At 44.2% G+C, this 26,666-nt stretch overlaps 1 gene segment (V, D, J or C); it reads left to right on the top strand.

Annotated features, from left to right (window-relative positions):
* The first annotated feature begins 950 nt into the window (after nt 1-950).
* LOC121270304 lies at nt 951-25,078 on the top strand. The segment is given in 9 exon segments: nt 951-1,057; nt 1,186-1,568; nt 2,681-2,691; nt 2,734-2,771; nt 18,482-18,781; nt 18,993-19,313; nt 19,670-19,978; nt 21,282-21,611; nt 24,376-25,078. Coding segments are annotated over 9 exon segments (1,950 nt in total).
* The last annotated feature ends 1,588 nt before the right edge of the window (nt 25,079-26,666 follow it).

The raw sequence follows: 26,666 nt of genomic DNA, 5'->3' as shown, positions 1-26,666 counted from the left end.
TTTGTGCTGATTTCGATTATTTAACTGTCCCTCTCATAGCTGCCAATGAATAGAGAAATGACCAGTTCATGACCTGTTTCAGCGGAAGATAAAGCATTTATCCTTATGATATAGAGTAATATGCCGCAAAGTCCTGATACCCTGTGTTCCCATTACAAGTGAATACTAGACAGCCAGTAGCCAATCAAATTGGCTGCAATGATTTGGATGCTGAAGGATAACTTTGCTGATCTCCGTGTCCGTTCTGATTCATTAACTTCTCTGTCCAAAGTTGTAAATTTTACATTTCTCTGTAAACTTACTGCTTAATTATCAGGCAGGCGGGCTTCTTATACCGTTAATTTTCACAGGGCTGTCTTAGAGTCAGGGGCAGTTCGAGAAATGCAAGGAGAGACATTATATAATGTGAGGAGTTTCTTCTTACCTCGGCACCCAAACTGTACAGCGATAGCCACCCACATTGTAAATAGAATCACTTTGTTCATCCCCCATATTTAGTTGCATAAATCAATATTAATTCCGATGAGTGATGATACTTTATTGCTGTAATGAGATAGAGACCCGGAGTTGCTGCAACACAGACTGAGAGTACCTTAATTCCCTGATAATGTAATTTATTTTTTTAGGTTCAACCCCTTGTGAGAGAGTGTAGAAATAAATGGACTTAATTTACAATGGAATGAGATTTTTATTAACAAATGCTCAACTGTAATTTCACAATTAGAACCAATGGAGACAGTACAATGAATCCATTCAGCCAAATATCCCGATACAGATAAAATGTCCACTTTTAACAATAACCTATTGTAAATATCTGAGTCCATTCTGTTGGGGGTGTGGAAGGTGGGTCGTGGATCCAGTCCACCAGGGAATCAATAGGCGGCGCCTGGAAACCCGCCCCCCTCTGCCGGGTATTTAAATGCCGCTCACTGGGACTGGAATCCAACAGTCCGGGACCTGGTTTGTTCACTGAGTTCTGGACAGAACCATTTTCCCCAAATGACCAGAAGAATGAGGTCTGCGACTTCTCTCAGTTTGTTGCTGACTTTCTTATCTCGTGAGTAATTTTTATTGTCCAAGTCTCTCACTGTTGCTGTCTCAGTGTCAATCTCTCTCTGGAATGTTACAGAGTCAGGGATCATTTCACCAGGATTAATCCTCGGGGTTTTTGATATATTTTTACAGGTGTCCAGTCGGATATTTCATCGTATCAGCCAGGGACAGAGACCGGGCGTCCCGGAGGCTCCCTGAGACTGACCTGTAAAACCAGCGGCTTCGATCTTGGTAGTGCTTTCATGCACTGGGTCCGACAGGTTCCCGGACAGGGACTGGAGTGGTTGGTTTATTACTATAGTTCATCCAGCAACAGCTACGCCCCAGCAATTAAGAATCGATTTACTGCATCCAAAGACACTTCAAGGAACATCTTCTCCTTGGACATGACAAACCTGAAGATTGAAGACACCGCCATCTATTACTGTGCAAGAGGCCACAGCGAGAGGAACCAGGGCTGGACCCGAACAAGAACAGATCGAGAGGGACTCAACAACTTCCATCATAACCTGACGGTCAGCGCTTGTTTTAAATGTAATATTAACTGTAATGATCAGAACCAGACAACAAGCCGCTTCTGACAAAAGTAAATCAGCAAATTTAACAGTAAAACCTCACAAACCAATCGATATAATGGGCTGAGCTTTTGGCTGTGTTTATATTTACTGCTAACAGTTTCCGCAATTACAGACCTGGATATAATGTTCAATTTGATTTGGTTGATACTTGGCGGAGGTCACTGATCGTTGAGGTTTGTAAATTGCTGCTTGAATTCTAAACTAGATCCGAAGTAAACGTCAATTTGAAGTGAATATTGAGAGACAGCACTGAACAGAGAGTGGGTGCAGTTTCTGCGCGGGTGTATTTCACTGTGATACTACAGCAGTGGGTCACAGTGCTGTGCACAGCGACATCCTCATACAAAAACTCAGAGAAGGAGTTTGTTTAAATTGGTGATCACTAACACAGCAGGAACGTCAAAAGAAATTGGATTTAAGTAAAATAATGAGCAGAGGTAATATTGGTTTGTAAAAAGATATACAATCCTTCCACTTTGTTCATGCTGATGGGCATGCTAAATCCGCAAAGAGGTTTTAAAAGAATTCCAATCACATTTATGAATATAATGCCCAGTACAAGCTGAAATATCTCACTGATTCACTCTTAGACGAGTCAGAATCAGGTTTTTGGAAAGCGCTGTGAGATTACATCTCTATGTTTACAGTAAACAATCCGCCGCATTATTTGACATGGTGTGTCTCACTGTGATAAACTGGACGGCACAGCAGTTACTGTCAATACAAAAACCCCTCAGCACTAATTGAGTTTGCCTGGGTCAGTGCTCTCTTTTACAATCCTGTTATATTTACAGTGAAGTATTATTTATGTCCAGCACTGCCCAAAAAACATGGTTTAAGATAGAAAAGCTGTGATAATTATGCATTCATCAGTTGGTGATTTCAATAACATGTTAATTTGTTACTCTGTGTAATATAAAACATGAGGGTCATTGATGAATAGCTAAATATATTTACAAACACAAATATAATTTCGTAAAGATTCATCATGACCTTACTTTGCCCATGACTTATGAATATTTAAAATAACTGTTTTTTTTTTTGCGTAGGGACAGTTTTCGTATGGCACAGCCCAGGGAATTTAACACTGTGACGCGATGAGCTATTGGGGACAAGGGACCATGGTGACGGTGACTGCAGGTAAGAGCCATGCACTGATTTGACAATTGTTTTATTTGAGCCTTTGCTTTACATTTTTGTCTATTTTAGTAATTCATTCGTTCACTGAAACGTGGGTTTGGTGGATTCTGTGTGCAGATTTTGTTACAATGTTTCATGCGATTCTGCTGAAATTGAGTTATATGATTCCGCTGTGTCTTGTCAAAAAGTGCTGCTGAGGGATTCGATCCTTGGTTGTTGTGATTTGGTGTTTATGTGCTGAGGATAATGTGTGCCCGGGTTACTTGAAATACCCAACGTCTGTTAAAACAGTTTGACGTTTCTGCAATGATTAATCTCGGTGACATCTAATGGCTGCGGGTTTTGCCATCTCCTGCACAAGTGTGTTTGAAATCAAACCCAATATTAACAAAATATGCTTAAGTTTCAACATTAATTTATTGAACATATTCCGCACACTCACAATGCTGTTGCCATTATTCCATATTTCTGTCTAGTTTAATTATTCATTCATTTGGTGACGATCTGATTTGTCTGGATTCGATATTGAGATTTTCTTGCAATGTTACATTGGATTCTGTTGGAATTGTTTGTAGAATTGAGCTGCTTCTCCATGGAACGGGTTTCAGCCCCTCAGTGATGTGATTGGGTATTTTTCTCCTGAGGAGAGTGTGTGCCTGGGTGACTTTGAATAAGTAGAATTTGTGAAACGGTTTCGCGGTTCTGCATTGTTCCTGCATTGTTTAAACTCGGTGACATTGAGCGGTTACACGTTTTGAGGTTGACTGGAAACAGTCTAGGCGTTTGTATCTGCTTGAAGCGCGATTGTAGGCAAAGAACAGACAGACTTCAGAAATGGGGAACAAGCGTTTAAAGATGTGTCGAACATTTTGTTTTGATTTTAAGTGATAATTGCAGATTAAACTAAACCATGGATTATGGCGCTTATTCAGAACATAATTCATTACTGCAGTCAGAAACTACATAATTAACACGTTTTCAAATTATAGAGTAAGATTAATATAATTCAAACAATTATAATGTGGTAACATTTTTCCAAATTTACTGAACGGCTTTCATATGAACATAATTGATCATTAATCGCCTTTCACAATTCTGCTGCACACTGCGCACGATTAACACGATCGGGAAAGTTTTTAGGCTGGAAGCCTGTTGTGATTATGCATGAAAAAATTCAATAAAATATATTGATTCTACAGAATTGTTCAGTTTCACAAGATATTTTGAATTATTTTTTATATCCCTGATTACGTTGCATTGACTTAAAGAGGAGTTTGACATTGCAGTTTGGCAATATGTCTATCCGGTTATTACATTCTTTCTGTGCAGCCGTAACCATATTATTCCTTCAAGGTCATTGGGATTTGGATACTGAGATACTTGTCACTAACCTCTTCTTAAATAGTTTTCTAAAGGTGGAAGTAACGGAATAGATCTTATATTTTTTTAACGGCAGGAAAGTGCAGACTGCACATGAATAGAGATTGATAAATAAAAGCTTGAAATTCGAACAGATTAATTTAATTTCAAACATTAATGTTAGTTTTGAACTTAATAAAAACATCCTGTCTTCCGTAGCTGTGCTGTACACAGGATGAAAGTATAGGCGAAGAAGAGATTATAACTAAGCTTCGTGCTTAATTCTTATTAAATATTAAGTTGAACAACAAAATCTCCTATCAATTTGCTTATTTTATTTCAGTGTCGCAAATGACATGAATGAACTCTTCTCATCAAGTTTTATACTGATCAATTTGGATCTTCTTTCAACGAATAACATATTTAATAATTAAATTATAGAGATTGGGTGAAGCACAGGAGTAAAATATTTTTTAAATACCTGAGTTATTACATCTAGGAAGCACTTTTATTGATAAAAAGTAACTGCCAGCGACAATCTTTTTAACATAATTTCGAGTTAAGACAATTTATAAACTCGAGAGACTCGTTTTAGCAAACAGATGATGTTACAGCTCTTCGACAGTTAATGCGATGTGACCCCGGCAGATTTGAAAATATTTCAAATATTCCACTCATAAGCTCGTCGTATGAATTACTCGATGGAACTTATGATTTCTCAATGCGTTCAGAAACACGCATAGTTTACAATTTTGTTGGCTAAAACAGAGTAGCAGAAGTAAACGTTAAAAAGTAAACAGTGATTCGGTTTAAGTAAAAGTGACATACTTGCCTGAATGTTTCCAACTAGTAATTTGAAGTTCATTATTGAACATTGTTTCAGTGTAAGGTTGATTTAAATAAGCCCCAATTATTTCACAAAGTAGCAGGGAGAAACGAGCTTTCAATTATTGAAAAATCATTTTTAATATTATAGAGTAGAAATCAGCCAACAAGAAAATGGATTGACAATAACAAGATAATTAACTTACAATATTGATAATTAATTCAAATAAATGAACTCCAACAATTGAATAGTCATTGTAGTGAATGCGAAATCTCAAAGTGTGGGGAGCATATTTAATTGTATCCAAAATGAATTGAGAAAAGAACACTTTTCTCACTCAGCTGTGCTCAGCTCGATAAGCTGATAATTTTATTTGTTATATTTATATCTAAAATCAACTCCAATCAGTGGGTAATCAGTTTTCAATTTGAGAGTTTCCTGATTTGTTTAATTCGTACCCTGTCATTGATTCTCTGTTGCGGATACCAAATTATCCTGAATATGTCATATTTGCTGTGCTCATTTTCAGGGTAACTTAAATCTTACGTTGTTTGGAGATTTGAGGCAAACAGGGAGAATTAGATGGACTTCAAAAGGAGTTTTGAAATGAAAATCAGATTAATTTCAGAGAATTTATAGAATAATTGTAATAAATTGACCATTGATCAATTAGAACCAAACAGCTTGAATGAAAGGGACAGATTGAACAGATCTATCTGCTGGAACTCGCTTATCGCACCATTTGTGTCTGTTCTGTTTCTGTGCGCGTGGTCACTGCTGGGACCAGGAATCTTCCTGGCTGGCTGTTAACCTTCTGGTTCGCTCTCCTATATTTCAGTAAGAGCAATTTGATTTATTTCTTCAAAAAACTTGTATCTGTGAAAAATGTGAAGGTTTGATTTCATGTTTGGCTCGGCGCCTCAGAAATGATGTACCTAACGCAGCTTGTGACAGTCTGAAAAAACAATTGAGAAATGACAGACAGACTGTCAAATGAGATTATGTCGATTTTAAACCAGCGATGTATCTGTCGTGGGAGTGTTCAGTTAGGCAATGCAGAGAGTGTTTTATTCCATTTTAATCCGTGCTGTAGTAATCCTTGACCTATTTAATGGGACAGGGTGGAGGAAGAAATTAATCTGTACCTTATTTTTATCTGTACCTTATCATAGGATGTTGGGGTCACTGGCAAGGCTGGCATTTTTGCCCATACCTAATTGCCCCTTGAGGAAGTGTTGATATGCCACCTCCTTGAAAAGCTGCAGATACACTCAGTGCTTTTAGGAAGCGAGTTCCAGACGTGACAGTTGAAGGGACGGCTATATAGTTCCAAGTCTGGATGGTGGGTGTCTTGGAGGGGAACGTACAGGTGGTAGTGTTCCCAAGTACCTGCTCGCCTTGTCTTTCTAGTTAGGAGAGGTCATAGGTTTTGAAGATGCTGTCGAAGGAGCCTTGACGAGTTGCTACAGTGTGTCTTATATGTGGTACACACTGCTACCACTGTGCGTCAATGCGGGAGGGAGTGAATGTTTAAGGTGGATGGGGTGCCAATCTTGCAGGCTACGTTGCCCTGAATGGTATTGAATTCCTTGGGGTTCTTTGAAGTTTCACTCGTTGAGATAAGTGGAAACTATTCAATCCCAGTCCTGACATGTTCCTTGTAGATGGTGAGTTGCCTTTGGGTGATAGGAGTTGAATTACTTGCCACAGAATTCCGAGCCTCTGACCGGCTCTTGCAGCTACAGCATTTATATCAAAACCGGACTGAACCCTCCCCTGGGCATATTTGATGGAACAATATAGAGGGAGTTTTATTTTATATCAAACTGGTGCTGTACCTGACCCGTAGTGTTTGACAGCTCAGTGGAGAGATAGCTTCCTGTTGAATTCCACCCTTGCAGCTGATGACAGGAGTGTCTTGGAGGAGGAGTGGGAGCTTTAATCCATATCTTGACATGACCTGTTCCTGACCTGAGAGTCTTCTCCCCGCAGAGGTCAAACAAACTGAATCAGCATCGAACTAACTGGCTGTGAGTTCTCGAGCCAGATCTGTGAAAATAAATTGCTTCATTGCTCGGTTGAAATTCTTCTGATCATGTCCACGGACAGTCTGTACATGGCCCAACCAGAACTGGACAAATTTTTGTGCCTTGCTGTTGAATTCGGCAAGATCTACAACAGTGCAGGGTTCCTCTAGCGATAGGCATTGCAGGAGATGTTGCATAGTCTGGCTCAGTTCACCATTCACAAGTTGTAGGGCTGGTTCTATATCCCCATTTGCTTAGTAACACCTTTGAACGGCCTACACCAGTCCTAAGTCTGTTAAGGCACTTCCAGTTTGCCCAGTTGCAATTAGCTCCTGGGGGAAGGCTTTCATCCGGTAGAATTTCCATCGCTGGGTGTTGTTCGAGACTGGTGAGCCGATCTTTCCACAAGGTGATGCGGGCTTCAGATGGAGTTGATTGTAATGGAACAACACTGTTCATGAAGCTCTTCCTTGACTTTAGGCGGCTGGGTGTAGGTGTATGACCATGTAGAGGGTGCCTCTCATCTGATGTTTGACGGAGTCGCTCTTTCTTGCTGGTTACCATTCTTCTTATATCGGGGGAGCGATACTTGCCAGAATATATAGGCTGTTGGTGTTTGTTGGTTTTAAACAACCTGTGATAAGTCGGCAGCTTGCATTCAGAACGGCATCCATCTCCTTAGCATGAGGAGATCTTTCCCATGCAGGGCAGGTGTATTTGGCAGTGGAATAGCAAACAGCAAGTGCATTGGTTCGCAATGTTTTCGAGCTTGCTCCCCATTTTGTGTTAGTGAGCTTATTCAGGATGCTATTTCCTGCGCTCACTTTTACCTTTGTCTTTTCGATGTGGTTCTAGAAGGTGAGGCATCTGTCAAGGGTGACTCCTAAGTAGACAGGGTGCTCGCAATGCGTCAGTGTTGCTCCACACCAGATTACTTTAAGCTGGCATTTGGCTTCATGGTTTCTGAGGTGGAATGCACGGACTTGCATCATTTCAGTTGAACTGACACATGTTAATTGATTTAAACAATATTCCTGGAGAGAACATGTATAAATGCTAATAAAGTAATTATGTTTCAGCAATTTAAGTATCAGAAAATCATTGAATATGAGTGACCAGAACTTGAGCACAATTTCAGAGCAAACAATATCAGGAAGTGTCAGTTAGGCTCCAGAGAGTAGCGCCTGCTCTGATCTGATCAGAGGCTGTGAGTTATTTAAATGACTGAAATGGACAATGACCAGACTCCCGCTCCAAGTAGCAGGGGATTTGGGGAAAAGGAGCCTCCATCAAAAACTGAGTCATTGGATTGCCGCCTGCAGGGGGTGGAATGAATGGCAGAAATGAGAGCACATGGAGGACATTCGGCCCTTCGAGCCTGTCCTCCATCCAATAAAATCATGGCTGATCAACCTCGACATACTCAGTCTCTCTCCCACACACCCTCACTCGCTCACTCTTTGACACATGCTTCTCTCATACACACCCACACTCATACTCTCTCTCACACACACACTCTTTCTCACACACTCGCTCTCTCCCTCACACATACACACTCACACCCTTTCACACACTTGCGGTCTGTCTCTCACATACAAATTCTTCTTAACATGCACTCTCTCTGTGTCCCTCACCCATTGCCTCTCTCTTTCACACACACGCTCACACACAGAGACTAGCATTCTCTCATACACATATACTCTCACATACACACAATCTCACTCACATACGCAAGCTCTCACACACACATGCACACTATCTCTCACATACAGAGGCACCCTTTCTTTCTGACACATGTATTCTCACACATACACATGCACTCACACACTCATTCTCTCTCTCTCACACACACACCCTCTCTCTTATGCACACACACTCTTACACACATGTACTCTCTCTCCCACATACACACACACACTCACACTCTGACACACACAGCCTCATTCTCTCTCTCTCTCTCATGCAGATACTCCCTCTCTCTCTGGCACGTGCACACACACACACTCACACACACATAACCATTCTCTCCCTAAAACACTCTTTCTCTTTTACACATATGTTCTCTCTCTCTCACACACATATGCTCCCTATCACACACACGCATACGGACACACTCTCTCTCTCTCTCTCACACACACACACACTTTCTCTCCCACTTACACACACATTCTCTATCTCACACACTCTCTCTCCCACACTTATATGCCCTATCACACACACACTCTCCCTCTCTCAAACACACACTCTCACATACACACACACACTTTTTCTCTCCCTCTCTCACGCACACACAAACACACACATTCTCACACACAGAAGTGGGCCGAAAATACCAATTGCAGAATGAAAATCCATGAAGCTGCATGCATGTTCATTGTTCCATTTCTGATGTCTTTTCGTATAAAATGAAAGTAAACAGGTGACATCACCATGTATGGACAGAATTTCCATGTGCTGAACTGGACACAAAGAAACAAGGAAAGGGGAGGGATATGGCGGAGACCATGACCGCCTGGATCCCCAATACTGGTGCACACTTGGTGCAAGATGCCTGCACGGCCCACCCTGGTTTTGCAGTAACCTTACCCCCCAGCCCCCTCAGTCTACCTATTTGTGCACTGGCACGGGTTTCTCAAAGAAAGGCATTGGCATTAAAGCAGCTGGCCAGCGATCTACACTGCTGCCTGACTTTACACAGCCAGTGTTACTGAAAGCTGATCAATATGGAGAATCAGAACAAGATTGATGGAGAGGAAGACGAGGAGGTGGGCGTGGTGGAGCCAAATGGAGGAACCCCCAGCTCAGCTGTGGATAACAGGCAATGGAAAACTGAGCCGGAGCAGAAAATCATCTGGAGAAACATTGCCTTGATGAGCCTTCAGCACCTGGGCACCCTCCCTACCCACAATCACTCACCCTCGCTCACCCTCACTCATTCACCCTCACCACTGACCCTCACTAATCCACCCTCACTCACTCACCCTCACACATCTACCCTCACTTAATCACCCTCATTCACCCACCCTCACTCATTCACCCTCACTCATTGTCACTCACTCACCCACCCTCACTCACTCACTCTCACACACTCACTCACACACTCTCACTCACCCAGCCTCACTCGCTCACCCACCCTCACTCACTCACTCTCACACACTCACTTACACACTCTCACTCACCCAGCCTCACTCACTCACCCACCCTCACTCACTCACTCTCACACACTCTCACTCACCCAGCCTCACTCACTCACCCAGCCTCACTCACTCAACCACAATCACTCACCCACCCTCATTCATCCTCACTCACTCAACCACACTCACCTACCCTAACTCATTAACCCTCACTCACCCTTAGTCACTCACCCTCACACACTCACCCTCACACACTCACCCTCACACACTCACCCTCACACACTCACTCACTCACCCATCCTCACTCACTCACCCATCCTCACTCACTCACCACCCTCACTCACTCACCACCCTCACTCACTCACCACCCTCACTCACTCACCCACCCTCACCCACTCACTCAACCACAGTCACTCAACCACAGTCACTCAACCACAGTCACTCAACCACACTCATCCTCACTCACTCAACCACACTCACCTACCCTAACTCACTAGCCCTCACTCACCCTCACTCACTTACTCTCACCCAACTTCACTCATTCACTCACCCTCATCCACTCAGCATCAATTACTCACTCATTCACTCACCCTCATCACACTCACTCAGCCTCACTCACTCATTCAGCCACATTCACCTACCCTCACTCATTCACCCTCACTGACTCACCCTCTGTCACCCACCCACCCTCACTCACCCACCTTCACTCACCCACTCACCCTCATTCACTCACCATCACTTACTCACCATCACTTACTCATCCTCACTCACGTTCATTCACTCACCCTCAGTCACTCACCCACCCTCACTCACCTACCTTCACTCGCACTCAATCACTCATCCACTCTTGCCCACCCACCCTCACTCACCCACTCACACACTCACCCACCCTCACACACCCACCAACCCTCACTCACCCACTCATCTAACCTCATTCAATCATCCACCCTCACTCACTCATCCACTCTCACTCACTCACTCACTCACATTCAGATATGCACCCACTCTTACTCACCGCACCCACCTTCCCTCACCCCTTCACTCACTTATCCTCACTCACCTACCCACCCTCACTCTGTCCCTCAGCCGCACTCACACGGTCACTCAGGCACACGCTTACACACTCAATCACTTTCCCTAAATTGGTGGGTGGGAGGATGGGAGGGCAGGAGCTGCGGGGAAGGGAGACCTGGAAGTGGGGCCTGAGGCCTTGCAGTGCCCGCAAGTGGAGCAGGGCTGCAGGGAATGACGAGCATTGGTGGAAAGCGTGGAGCACCGGGGGGAAAGGACAGTGAGCTGGCAGAAAAGGGCAGACAGCCGGGACGGTGGGTGGTGGGAAACTCAAAAAGCCGGGGGAAGGGGCTGACGGCCAGGGGAAAGGGCAAAGTGCCCAGGTGGGTGGGGTGGGAGTGAACTCAGGGAACAAGAGGAGAGGGCAGAGGGCCGGGGTAAAGGGCAGAGGGCCTGGGGAAAGGACTGACAGCCCGTGGGAAAGGACCGAGAGCCTGGGGGAAAGGGCTGAGGGCCGGGGGGAAAGGGCCGAGAGGAAAGGTCCAAGGGCTGGGGGGAAAGGGCCGAGGGAAAAGGACCGAGGGCCGGGGGGGAGGGCCGAGGGCCGGGGAGGGAAGGGTCGAGGGCTGAGAAGGGGAAAGGGCCGGGGGGAAGGACTGAGGGCCGGGGGCAAAGGAAAGGGCCGAGTGCCGGGGGGAGAAGGGCCGAGGGTTGAGGGGGGAAAGGGCCGAGAGAAGTGGGAAAGCACAGAGAGGCTGGGGGAAGGCACCAAGAGCCTGGTGAAAGTGCAGATAGGCAGCGGAAAGGGAAGAGAGCTGGGGAAAAGGGGAAGAGAGGTGGTGGAAAGAGTAGAGAGAAGGGGGAAAGCACAGAGAGGCCGGGGCAAATGGGCAGAGAGGAGGGGCAAAGGGCAGAGAACCGGGGGAAAGCACAGAGAGTCGTGGGAAAGGGCTGAGAGGCCGTGGGAAAGGGCAAAGAGCCGGAGAAAAGTGCAAACAGCCGGGGAAAAGCGCAGAGAGGCTGGGGCAAATGGGCAGACAGGAGGGGCAAAGGGCAGAGAACTGGGGGAAAGTGTAGAGCACCGTCGAAAAGCGCAAAGAGCCAGGGAAAGGGAAGGGAGCCAGGGAAAAGTGCAGAGAGCTGTGGGAAAGTGCCGAGAGGCCGGGGAAAGCACAGAGTGGCCGGGGCAAATGGGCAGACAGGAGGGGAAAAGGGTGGAGAACTGGGGGAAAGTGTAGTGCGCCATGGAAAAGCACAGAGAGCCGTGGGAAAGGGCCAAGAGGCCAGGGGAAAGGGAAGAGAGCTGGGGGAAAGGGAAGAGAGCTGGGGGAAAGGGAAGAGAGCTGGGTGGAAAGGGAAAAAAGGCGGTGGAAAGAGCAGAGAGAAGAGGGAAAGTGCAAAGAACCAGGAAAAAGGGCCGTGAGTTGCGGGGGGGGGGGGTTGCGGAGAAGGGCTAAGAGGCAGCGGGATGGGCTGAGAGGTGTGAGGAAGTGCCGGGAAGTGGGGGAAAACACCAGGAGTTGGGGGAAAGGGCCTTGAGGTGGGGGAAAGGGTGGAGAGAAGGGTGAAAGCAGAGAGAGCTGGGGGAAAGATAAGAAAACCAGGGGAAGAGGCAGACAGCCGGGGAGGAAAGGGCAGAGAGCCGGGATGGGAGTGTGGGGGGAAGCTCAGGGAGCTGGGGGAAAGAGCAAATACCCGAGGGAAAGGGCAGAGAGCCAGATGATAGTGGGGATAGCCTGGGGAAAGCAATTGCGAGTCGAGGCCCCAGGCACCCTGTGCCCCACTTTCTCTCTCTCTCTCTCTCCCTTATTGTCTCTCATCCTCCTGAAATTCTTTCCATTCCTGGGGAAAGGCGATGTGTGGCTGGGATGGAAGGGAGACAATGTATTTATGCGCTTCCTAATGACTCTGTGCCTCTCCCCGGCCGATATTCACTGCCCCTCCAATCAAAATCTGTTTCTCTCCCATGTTTCCTGCTGAGTGAGCCTATCCGCAACTAATGGGATAGAGGACCACCCTGTGATTCGAGGAGAAGCTCCTTACATCTATCTTTAACTTCACTTAACTGCCTTACAGACATTTTGAACAATGGCTCCTGAGGCCACAACCCAAACACGTGCCATAGATTGGACAAGGCTGTAACAATCGAAAATAAGGAAATGGGCAGAGAAGTTGGACAAATATTTTGGCTTTAAAGAAGTGGCTGCTAAAATAGCAGAGGCATTGCTTTTAATTTCCCAAACTTCCCTCGATTCAAGAAAGATCCAGTCAGATTGTAAAATAGTGAATGAGGCTCATATATCAAATAAAGGGGGGAAAGAGAAATCAAGAAATGACAGGCCAGTTATCTTAACAACTGCCAAGGGAAAATGCTGGAATCTAGCACTAAGGAGTTTATCAAGAGTAATTTAGAAAATCCAAATGCAATTATGTAGATCCAACATGGTTTTGTGAAAAGGAAATCATGTTTGGCTGATTTATTTGAGGTCTTTGAGGAAGTAACAAGGAATGTGAATCATGGAGAACCTGGGGATATGCTGTACTTGGGTTTCCAGAAAGCATTTGAAAAAGTGCCACATCAAAGGTTGCTATTCAAAATAAGAACTCATGGTATCAGGGGTAACATATCAGCATGTTATTCATATCACCAGAAGTTTAGTTAATTAACAGGAAACAGAGAATAAGGATAAATTAGTTATTTTAGATTGGCAAGATGCAACAAGTGGAGTGCCACAAGGATCAGTGCTGGAACCTCAACTATTTACAATTTATATAAATGACTTCAATGAAGGGACCAAATTAATGCTTGATAAATTTGCTGATGACACAAAGGTTTAATTTAAAGGATAAGTCATGGCAGGAGAGCTCAAAACCGTGGTGTGCTCCTCGTGCTCCATGTGGGAAGCCGGGAACATTTCCAGTGCCCGGGACACAGAATATTAGCAGAAAAGGGACACATAATAATACAGTAAAACAATCAAGTGAAAGGGAGTACAGCTGCATTAAGTTTCAATGGAGTAAGGAAAAGCTGGATGGCCTCTACTTTAATGCCAGGAGTGTTAATAGGTGAATGGATGAGTTAAGAATGAGGATTGGCAAGTGGAATTGTGATATTGTAGCCATCACGGAGACGTGATTGAGCGAGGGGTGGGATTGGCAGCTCAACATTCCAGGGTATAGAATCTTCAGCCGAGACAGGGGAGGGGTGAAAGAGGAGGAAGCATTGCAGTATTAGATAAGGAGACAGTTACTCCAGTAAGGAGATGATATCTTGGAGGGGGCATCGAATGAAGCTTTGTGGGTAGAGCTTAGGAATAGAAAAGGGGCAGCCACATTCTTAGGTGCTTATTATAATAAATAATAAGATAGTAAATGGGAAATAGAGGAGCAAATATGTGCACAATTTGCTGAGGTGTGTAAAAACAATAGCAATCGGGTAATTATATTAGGTGATTTCAACTTTCCCAGCATTAATTGGGATGGACATAGTGTTAAGGGTTTGGATGGAGTGGACTTCTTGAAATGTGTACAGGAGAACTTTTTAGGTCAATGTGTAGAGAGTCCAACAAGGGATGGCACAGTGCCAGCCTGAATTCTAGGGAATGAAAGCAGACAGCTGGCTGAGGTGGTGGTGGTGGGGGGGCGGGGGGGGGAGCATTTTAGTGAAAGCGACCATAACATGGTACAATTTAAGCTTGTTATGGACAAAGAAAGAGACAAGTTGCAAAAAAATGTTTTGGATTGGGGGAGAGCGAATTTTAGCAAAATAAGGCAGGATCTGGGAGCAGCTACTTGTGGCTAAATCTACAGAGGAGCAGTAGGGGGTGTTCAAAAAGGAAATGGGAAAGGGTACAGGCTCAGCATGTTCCCTTTTGGGTGATAGGAAGGAGTAACAAGCCCAGAGAACCATGGATGACCAGGGATATTCAGGTTATGATGAGAAGGAAAAGAGAGGCTTTTGGCAGGTACAAGGGAAGCAAATCAACGGAGGAATTAGTAGAATACAGAAAGTGCAGGGTGGAGCTTAAGAAAGCAATTAGGAGAGCAAAGAGGGGATATGAGAAAGCTCTGGCTGGTAAAGGTAGGGAAATCCCAAGATATTCTATAAGCATATCAATGGGAAGAGGATAAGCAGGGAATGAGTAATGCCCATTAGAGACCACGGGAGGAATCTTTGGGTGGAGCCAGAGGACATCAGTGGAGTGTTGAATGAATACTTCACATCTGTCTTCACCCTGGAGAATGAGGATGCAGGTATGGAACTCGGGGAGAGAGACTGCGAGGTTCTTAAGCAAATTAATATAGGGAGTGACAAGGTATTGGAGGTGTTGGCAGGCTTAAAAGTGGACAAATCTCCAGGTCTGGATGATTTGTGTCCCAGGTTGCTGAGGGAGGCAAGGGAGGAGATCGCAGGGGCTCCGACCCAAATTTTTAATTCTTCTCTGGCAACGGGGGAAGTGCCAGACGACTGGAGAGCAGCTAAGGTGGTTTAGTTATTTAAGAAGGGTTGAAGAGATAAGCCAGGGAACTACAGGCCAGTGAGTCTCCCGTCTGTGGTAAGGAAACTATTGGAGAAAATTCTGAAGGAATCTATGTCCACTTGGAGTGGCAAAGTTTGATCAGGGATAGTCAGCATGGCTTTGTCAGAGGGAGGTCATGCCTTACAAATTTGATTGAATTTTTTGAGGAGGTGACCAGGTGTGTAGATGAGAGTAGTGCAGTTGATGTAGTTTATATGGATTTCAGCAAAGCCTTTGACAAGGTCCCACATGGGAGACTTATAAAGAAGGCAAATGCACATGGAATACAGAGTAATTTGATAAGTTGGATTCAAAATTGGCTTAGTTGTAGGAGACAGAGGGTGATGACAGAAGGATGCTTTATTGACTGAAAGCAAGTGTCCAGTGGCGTAACACAGGGATCTGTGCTGGATCCCCTATTATTTGTCATTTATATAAACGACATTGATGGTTATGCAGGGGATAGGATAAGTACGTTTTTGGATGACACAAAGATTGGCTGGGTGGTTAACAGTGAGGTTGAGTGTCTTGGGCTACAGGAAGATATAGACAGGATGGTCAAATGGGCCGATAAGTGGCAGATGGAATTTAACCCTGAAAAGTGTGAGGTGATGCACTTTGGAAGAAGTAATTTGACAAGGAAGTATTCAATGAACGACATGACACTAGGTAGTTCTGAGGAACAAAGGGACCTTGTCGTGTGTGCCCATAGATCTCTGAAGGCGGTGGGGCATGTTAGTGGGGTGGTGAAAGTGGCATATGGGACACTTGCCTTTATCAATCGAGGCATAGATTATAAAAGTAGGGAGGTCATGTTGGAGTTGTATAGAACCTTTGTGAAGCCACAGCTGGAGTGCTGTGTACAGTTCTGGTCGCCACATTATAGGAAGGATGTGATTGCACTGGAGGGGGTGCAGAGGAGATTCACCAGGATGTTGCCTGGGATAAAACATTTAAGTTTTGAAGAGAGTTTGGATAGACTTGGGTTGTTATCGTTGGAGCAGAGAAAACTGAGGGGCGGCCTGATCGTGGTGTACATGATTTTGAGGGACATGGACAGGGTGCATAGGGAGCAGCTGTTCCCTTAGTTGAAAGGTCAGTCACGAGGAGGCATAAGTTCAAGGTGAGGGGCAGGAGGTTTAGGGGGAATGTGAGGAAAAACTTTTGTTACCTGAAAGGTGGTGACGGTCTGGAATGCACTGCCTGGGAGGGTGATGGAGGCGAGTTGCCTCACATCCTTTAAAAAGTACCTGGATGAGCATTTGGCACGTCAAAACATTCAAGGCTATGGGCCAAATGCTGGTAAATGGGATTAGGTAGGTAGGTCATGTGGTTCTCACGTGTCGGTGGGCCTCTTCTGCACTGTGTGATACTGTGATTCCGTGAAAGATAGGTAAGAAAGTAACTTGTGAAGAGGAGATAAAGGGTCAGCAAAGGGATTTCGATGGGTTAAGTGAGTGGGCAAAAATATGGCAGATGCAGTACAACGTGGGAAAATATAAATTTATCCACCTTGGCAGGAAGAATACAAAAACAGCATATTATTGAAAGGGGGAGGGAATTGCAGAACCCTGAAGCACAGAGGGACCTGGATCCCTTGGTGCATGAATTACAAAAAGTTACAATACAGGAACAGCAAGTGATGAGGAAGGCAAAGGGAATGTTGATATTTATTACAAGGGAATAGAATATAAAAGCAAGGATGTTTTGCTAAAGTTTAACAAGGCGTTGGTGAGATCTCGTCTGAATTACTGTATGCGGTTTTGGTCTCCTTTACGATAAGATATAAAAGCATTAGAAGCTGTTCAGAGAATGTTCATTCAACTGATGCTGAGAGGTGTTGTCAGTTATCTCATGAGGAAAGTTTGGATAGGCTGGGCCTGTATCCACTGGAGTTTAGCAGAATGAGAGCTGATTTTATTGAAACATATAAGATCCTGAGGGGAATTGACAGGGTGGATGCTGAAAGGATGTTTCCCCTTGTGGGAGAGACTAGAAACAGGGAACACAATTTATAAGTTAGAGGTCTCCCATTTCAGACGGAAATGAAGGGGTTTTATTTCCCTCTCAAAGGGTCGTGAAACTTTGGAACTCTCTTCCCCGAAGAGAGATGGAGTCATTAATATTTCAAGGCAGAGGTAGAGAGATTCTTCATTGACAAGGGAGTCAAAGATGAGCGGAGAGTAGGCGGGAATGTGGAGTTAACGTCACAATCAGATCAGCTATGATCGTATTGAATGATGGAGGAGGCTCGAAAGGCCGAATGGCCTACTCCTGCTCCTGATTCGCATGTTCATATGTATATACGATTGGAAAATGTCGTACTTACTGTAACTGGTATTCAGTTTAGAGTTCTATGGTCATTCTATAGGTACCACTACAAAGGTACTTTCGAAGGGTCGTTGCTATTCTTTGTTTAGCGGGGACGTGGAGAGGGGAGGGGGCATCAGTCAATTTGAACAGAGCCAATTTCCAAAACTGCAATGATTTAAATGAAACAAAGTGCTGCTGTTTGGGATATAAACTCTGGCCGAAATAATGGGGAAAATCCTCTGTTCTTCTACTTTAATCTAGTGAAAGGTACATTATTCAGATGGTATCAAATTGTTTTATTAATGTGATAGAGGTGGAGAAAGAGGTGAGGGTTTCTGAAGAGGGAATCGACAGGTGAGGATGACCAAATGATGGAAATAATAGAAGTTCAAATGTCGATGTAGGTTTTAGTTGGAGTATATTAGGATATGCTTATAGTTATAGTCAAAATTTTAGTTGTTTGGTTGCTTAATGACCACAACTCAGAGTCTCACTTGTTCAATCGGCCATTCTTTCCCAGCGACACCATCTTCTCCCATTCTCTACAGCCTGGTCTCCCCCTGTCAGCAACACAACACAGACGGTGCCGTCACCTACGGCTGTTTGGCGATGGACTACTCCCCAGAAATCACCAGCCTGACCTGGAAGAAAGATGGGCAGCCGATCACCACTGGATTTAAGACTTACCCGTCAGTGAGAAACCACAAGGGAACCTACACCCTGAGCAGCCAGTTAACCATTACCGAGTCAGAGGGGGAATGCAGCAAAATCAAGTGTGAGGTTCGACAATTCGGCTCAGGCAAGAGCATTGGAATGCCATGTAAGTGTTGGGGAACCTGTGAAAAACAGAAAGGTTGTGATTAACCTGTATAGGGCCTTGGTTATAACGCATTTATAGTGCTCTGCATAGTTCTGATCCCTGGGAAATCCAGGTTAGTTTCAATTTACCGCAAAGAGCCTGTTACAACGTAACTGATTGTATCAATTATCAATTTCTTCTGCAAGAAATGTCTAACCTATGTTTCTTGAAGGTTCTCCAATTGGGATCTTCTCTCCAATTGTTCTCCTCACCGTGAGCTCCCGGAAAGCAATCAGAATCAACAAATTTGCAACCGTCGTCTGTTCAATCATCGATTTCCGTCCAAAGTCAATCGCCGTGAAGTGGCTGAAGAATGGACAACCCATGGATTCAGGAATTGTCAACTCTCCCGCCTTTGAAATGAACGGGAACGGGAACTTCTCGGCGACCAGTCGGCTGAAAGTCTCCGCTGGGGAATGGTTCACCGACGCGGTCTATACCTGTCAGGTCACTCACCAAGGGCTCACGCAAAGCCGAAACACCATCGGGCCTGGTAAGAGATGCAACCCCATTTCCGTAACTGTTACCGCTTTGGAATAGTGTTGGAAAGTGCATTCACTCTATTCATAAAACGGCGTTCAGTACAGCATTCCAGGGCCCAAGAATGCTATATTTGTATTGGGACTGGGGCAACGCGCATTCATTAGAATGTTTCCGGGGCTGAACGACTTAAATTATGAAAACAATTTACACAGACTAAGGTGGCTTTGCATTGTGTAAAGATTAAAGACGATAGTTAGAGGTTGATATGTCCAAGGTGATTCATTCTCCTTTGGAGAGTGAAGGCTGAATACTGCTGTCCTGGTTTTGAAGGTGAAGCTTTGGTTGATTTTCATTTCTGTCTCACAGGTGATTCCCACTGCCTCAACGATCCCACAATTACTCTACTGCTACCGTCAATAGAACAGATCTTACTGGAGGCGACGGTGACCTTGACCTGCATCGTTTCTAATGCTCCTTATGGAGCTCTCGTGTCCTGGACCCAAGAAAAGAAGCTTTTGAAATCAGAGATTGCCGTCCAACCGGGAGAGGATTCCAACAGCGTGGTCAGCAACGTAAACATCTCGACACAAGCCTGGCTGAGTGGGGCTGAGTTCTACTGCGTGGTGAGCCATCAGGATCTGCCGACTCCTTTGAGAAGTTCCTTCCACAAGAGAGGTGAGCGGTGAGTTTGAAGCAATAAATGAGTCATTGTGTCTATTTCCAGGGTAAGTGCTAGGGTCAATATTTCGTATCCTGTGTATTAATGGCCTACTCTGATTGGCAATTTCACTAATTAAACGCTCTGGGCCTGTAGACTTTAAGGGCAAATTGATAAGTAAATGAATGAACAATGAATTGAAGGCTGTGCTATTGAGTTTAGATAAAGTAAGGTGGGAGGAGCCTGGTTGGCAGCTGCCTTCCCCAAAACGGCCAAGGAGGAGGAGGAAGGTGAGATCAATTTACTTTATGCCAACCATTTGTCCGCCGCCTGGGACCAGTAAACACCCGCACAGACTAGCTGGGCCGAATGGCCTTTTTCTGTGCTGTAAAGTTTAAGCAACTTTCTAATGCAACTTCTTGAGTTCTCAGATAAAAGGATTGTATCTGTAAGATGTTGGATTCGGGGGCCAGCCTAAAAGGACAGTCGGCTGGTCATCAGGAAATTTAAGATTTTAAACAAGTTTATTAAGAAACAACAGTTTAGGCATGATGCAGGAATTCATTAGACCGGAAACGTATACGACGGGTGACAGCTGACAGCAGTTTACTGGTCCCATGCGGCGGACAAATGGTTGGCACAAAGTGAATTGATCTCACCTTCCTCCTCCTCCATGGCCGTTTTGGGGAAGGCAGCTGCCAACGGGCAATGCAACCTCACCACGGCACCTCACCAGCATATGGCCCCACCAGGACCTAGGCCCTGTGCTTGAGCACTTGTTAATATAACCTTTATCTGAGGGCTGCAAACTTTTCTGACCAATGGTTACAGGACATGTACCCAAAGTGTCAGGGTGGTTACCACATCCCCAACTTCCTGTTCGTCCCCCTGCTCGAGGTCAGATTTTAAGTTTACATCATGCTGATGCTCACATCCTCGTCATTTCTAAGCATTTGCATAGACGATGGGGTGCACAAGACTCCAGCCGACCAGCTCAGGAATGTCAACATTCCCAAGCAGCCTGAACTGAGATTGTTTCGAGGTCAAAGTGTTTAGAAACCCTGTTTACAGAAAGAGGATCCATACTATTTAGCAAATCCTTTAAAGGTACATTATTATCCAGAAAATAGCAAGTTTTGAAGACCCCAATTTCTTAGACATCCAACTCTGCTCCGAGCTGGAAAACCAGACAGATCTCAAAGTGGAAAATGGAAGCCTTTAAGATTCAGTACAAATCCCATTTCTCTCACATCAAAGCAGCGTTTTTTTTTTGGCTCTGAAATTGTCCAGTTTATTAACAGTTATTGTAATTTTATGCAGGTTATAATCTGCGAGAACCGTCCGTGTCTGTCCTCCTGCCCTCGGCAGAAGATGTCTCCGCTCAGAGATTCGTCTCCCTCAGCTGCTTAGTGAGAGGTTTCTCCCCGCGAGAGATCTTCGTCAAGTGGACGGTCAATGACAAGCCGGTGAATCCCGGGAACTATAAGAACACCGAGGTGATGGCGGAGAATGGCAATCGCTCCTTCTTCATGTACAGCCTGATATCTATTGCAGCGGAGGAGTGGGCCAGCGGCGCTTCTTACTCCTGTGTGGTGGGACATGAAGCGATCCCCTTGAAGATCATCAACAGAACGGTTGATAAATCCAGCGGTAAACCGTGTTTTGTGAAATTTCCCTTGCACTGATGGATACCGTTAATTCATGTCAATGAGAATCTCTCGTTTATATTTCAAACTTCAATAAAAAAATAATAAAGTCCTTTTCCGCAATCGTGATTTAACTTCACAATCGCTTATTAAATGTTGTTTCCCGCTTTTGCTAATGTTAGACCTGTTTAGTTAAAATCGGATATTTACAGGGCCCAGACCCAAGTCTTGCACACCCAGTGCTCCCAACTCAGATACACCCTGGGTTAGAGACAGAGTAAAGTTCATTCATTGCGGGATTGCGCAAAATAGCTTCACTAACTCTCCTCCCACTGCGGAGAAATCTGACAATTTCCCATTTCCGACAATCACAGCATATTTAGATCTGGGTGTTCCTGCTTCTCTTATTGTCCATCCCTTTAAAATGGATGTCTGTTTTAAGCTGCTGCATCACACCCGCTGGGAACTGAAGTGAGGGTCACACAGGAACATTTATCAACATTCCCTCATCGGGGAGAGGGAGAAGGGAAATTGTTGACCCACTGGACCCCCACTTCCCCAACAGAGAGAAGGGAAAGTGAAATTGTTAACCCACTGTATCTCCACTTTCCCAACAGAGGGTGAAGTAAACCCACTGTCCCTCGACTTCTCAGGCAAAGAGGGGGGGAGGGGGATAAATTATCCACTATCGCTCCAATTCCCCAGTAAGAGAAGGGGGAAAGGTTATTAGTTAACCCAGTTTACCTCCAACTCCTTAGCAGAGAAAACCGAAAGTAAATTGCTTCGCCGACAAGAGAGAGGGAGACTATTAACTCACTATACTCCTATTCCCCGAGCATTGAATCGGGAAGGGAATGGATCTCTACTGCAAGGACTCAGTTGCCAACAGTACAAGTCAGTTTACTGGCCAAAAAGTTTTAGCACCATTGTTCCTGTTAATCTTATGCTAGCATTGAATTCGCATAATCCAAATCTAAACTGGTGATTGAATCCTCTATGGGTTTTCACTGTTCTCTTACTGAGTTTTATGGAACTTGGACCTATTCTAAAAATACATACAACTGATAAAACTACACACAACTGACACAGACACAAACTTACAGATACACACGTGTACACACAAATACACAGACACACTCTCTCTCTCACACACACACACATACACACACACACACACACACAGACATACACACAGAAATATGCACATACACACACACGCACACATGCACGTACACATGCATAGATACACAAACTCACAAACACACACACGCACACAAATACACACAGACAAATACACAGACGCACAAATACACACAGACGTACAAATGTACACACATACACATAGAGACATAGACACACACACACATACACACAAATACACATCCACAAACACACATACTTACACACATACACGTACACATGAATTCTTACGCAGACAAATACACACACAGACACACAAATGCACACACACATGCACAGGCAAACACACACTCAAACACACATGCAAGTACAGAGATCCACACAAGTACACGCACATGCAAGCACATAGGCAAATATACACAGGCACACATAATCAAACAGTTGCAAAGACAAACATATAAAATCAGGCAATCAGACTCACAAAAGTACACGAAGCACAAGTGTAACCATTAACATATGCATTAGCACACGTTCACGATGACAGAAATTTAGACGTAAAGGCACACATTAACACACATACATTGACATACATTAACAGACTACGTACTGGCACACAAACAAATAGATGAACAGACATGTCGACACAAAAATTGCATACTCATATATACGGGAACATATGGAGGCATAAAGCCACATCAATACCTTCTTACAGAAATCAACCAACACATAATGCACATTTTCACACACACACACACGCACGGACACTCATGGAGACACACTCTTGGAATACAAATAGACAAATTAACACAAACGTTAGCAGGCATGAACGCATAAACACACACTAACACAGGCATTCATAAATAAATATAGACTCCAACACATAAACACACACAATAACACATTCATTCTACACGTTGACAGAAACACAAAATATATGCAGTCACACAAATGCACAAATCAACGCTGGAACATGAACACACACATTAACTCTCGTATACAAATATGGAAAAAAAAACAAAGAGTAATGTAACGCACGAGATACTCATGCACAGATACACAAACGCTAAAGCATAACAAAAACGCCAGCCTAATGATGAGAACGTTCTTCAAACGTACTTTTTAAAGGACATATCCACCGACAGTTGTCCCTATTACACAATGGCCCGACAAATGCATTGAAGCACTGTTCTTGCTGAGAAATGATTTAAGTTATTGACGTGCCAAATATTTCCATTACAAATAAATAAACATAATGGCAACTCATATCCGACCTTTTAAACAGCAATGTTCACAGTTTCCAAAAAAAGTAGCTCACGAACCACTCCCGATATGCATCATAATATTCTCCAATAATAGGTCGTACGAAATTGTTCGAAAATGAACTGATACTGAAAAAAAAATGTCATACTTTCGACATGGACTACATGATGAATGTTAAGGAATAACAGCTGTGGCGATAGTTATAGGGACAGGTTGCTGAGTGTCACGAACTTAACAATAGATATACATTGAACATTAAACTAGAGAATAGTTTAATAGCTTAAGAAAGAGAAAGGATATAAAACAACAGTAAGAAATCCAGGATTAATAAACAATCTAATTATATTTCCTGCGTTATATCCCCATAGATTCAACCGACCACACCTGGATTGAAGACTCTGAGGATGATAATGGCAACATCTGGACAACCGCTTCCACATTCATCATCCTGTTCTTCCTGAGCATATCCTACAGCGCTGCCGTCACTCTGGTGAAGGTGAGAAGATTCAATCCTCTCACACCTCAAACTGACAGGAGCAGCTTGAAAAATCTCTCAATGTTTCATTGATTAAAACTTTAACATAAATACTCCAGATCATAGACATCTGCTTCATTATTTTACCCTCTTTTACAAATCAGTTGATCGGTTGAATTTTGGACACCATAGTTTTTTTAGCGCTTTATTAAGTTCTCTGTATTCCGAATTTAAAATATGTCCTCTTGATGACTCTAAATGTGAAATACATTTAGTTTGTGATTCCGATTCTTTAACTGAGACAATCATGAGGGCATTTCTGATTTCCTGTTTGAAATGTGCGATGTAATTGTGGCTATATTGTAATGGTAGCTTATAATTTCCCTATAGTTTGAATTCCCTGTGTAAATAAGTAACTTCTCACTTTCCTTATTCACAATTGTTCCCTTTACGTTGAGCTCCTGTTTTCTCCTCCTGGTGTCTCTTACAGTTGTACATGCAGCTGGCAGCTCAGAGCGAACGTGTTCTGTTCTCAATGTGACTCTCAGTCATTATATTCACTTCAGTTAACTTTAAAATAAACTTTTCTGAATATGTTCCTTGAAATTGTTATGTGAATGTGAAACGAACTATGACTTTGCTGAACTCCTTTCTCCCAAGCCGATAGACACTGCTCCACTTTTCCTGTTACACGGTTCTCCCCCAGACAGGTATTTTTCATCAGTCCTGCCTGGGATGTGTTTGAACCCAAGGCCCTTCGGTAAAAGAGTCACTGCGCCACCAAACGGCCAATCCGTGTAAAGGGACCTGGATCTCTGCCTTTTAATGGCAAACTCCAGAGGCAGAATGATTGCGCCGCGAGGAGAACCTCGGTGATTTCAGTCATATTCTGGTCTGTCACAGTCACATAGAAGGGAATTGTAAACAGCAGTGCTCCGCTTCATCAAAGGGCGGTGTATGGAGGAAAAAAATTTCCTTTACACCGTCCCATCAAACACTCCCAGGGTCTGTGCAGCAGGTATTCGATACAGAGTAAAGCTTTTTTTTTCTCGTTATTCTTTCACGGGATGAGGTGTCGCTAGCAAGGCCAGCATTTGTTTCTCATCTTAATTGCCCTTGAGCTGTTTGGCTTCCTAGGACATTTCAGAAGGCAATTAAGAATCAACCACATTATTGTGAGTCCGGAGTAACATATAGGCCAGGCTGGGTAAAGATGACTGATTTCCTTCCCAAAGGAAATTAGAGGGGAAGGTGGGTTTTTAATAACAATTAATGATAGTTGTCATAGTCACCATTACTGAGTGAAGCTTTCAATTCAAAACTTTATTAATTGATTTCACATTCCAACAGCTGCCATGTTGGGATTTGAACCCAAGTTCCCAGGGAGGGATTGCTTACCGGTCTGAAGGGCTCGGAATGATATTTAATAATGGGTGGAGTTCGTGTTTAATCTCTTTCCCTGTTCCAGTCTCCCTCCCACCCTCTACCACTCGACTATTCAGGGCATCTCTCCCCTCTTAGTTACATTTATTTTTGACCACCACCGCTGTGCTTCCCAGTTTCTCGGTCCTTTCCTCAGTCTCGGACAGTCTCAGTGGGCGCACGGCCCCTTTATAATGCCAAGGACTCGCTCCCTCGGTGTCACAGTCCTGAGTCAGTCTCACAGGCGGCACAAACTTCACCGCTCAGGAGAGAATGGAGACAGCCCATGATCTTCCGCCCCTGAATCAATGCGGGTAATAACCAATCTCGGTGCAGTGACGTGCGGAAAGCATTGTGGGGTCATCCACTGCAGGGCCAATTGGCGTCAGCCATGTTTGTGTGACTTCACACCCTGCTCATATCTGCCATTAATTGAAAAGAAAATTGACGTTAGATCTCATCAGAACCATCAGTCAACCTGATCTCTCATTGGACCATGAAATGCAATGATTCCGAGAGCCCACTATCTTAAACTTCTGTTCTATAACAGCATCAGTTTATGACGCTGCTTCTAAATGTCATGACAGTGTCATGACAGAGTAAAGTTTTCTATAATCCCCAGCTGACAAGTCCCAGCAGATGATGTATGCCAGGCGGACCAAATCCACAAGGGAAACGTGGCCACGCTATCACAACGGTTTTGCAATTTGTATTTGTTACGAGACGATTTGTGCACTGAATTCAGAAGTAATGAGTCCACTA

This window comes from Carcharodon carcharias, chromosome 27 (assembly GCF_017639515.1).
Source record: "Carcharodon carcharias isolate sCarCar2 chromosome 27, sCarCar2.pri, whole genome shotgun sequence".
Taxonomy (NCBI): Eukaryota; Metazoa; Chordata; class Chondrichthyes; order Lamniformes; family Lamnidae; genus Carcharodon; species Carcharodon carcharias.
Note: the sequence above shows the minus strand (reverse complement) of the source record. Positions and strands in the feature narration are given on the sequence as shown.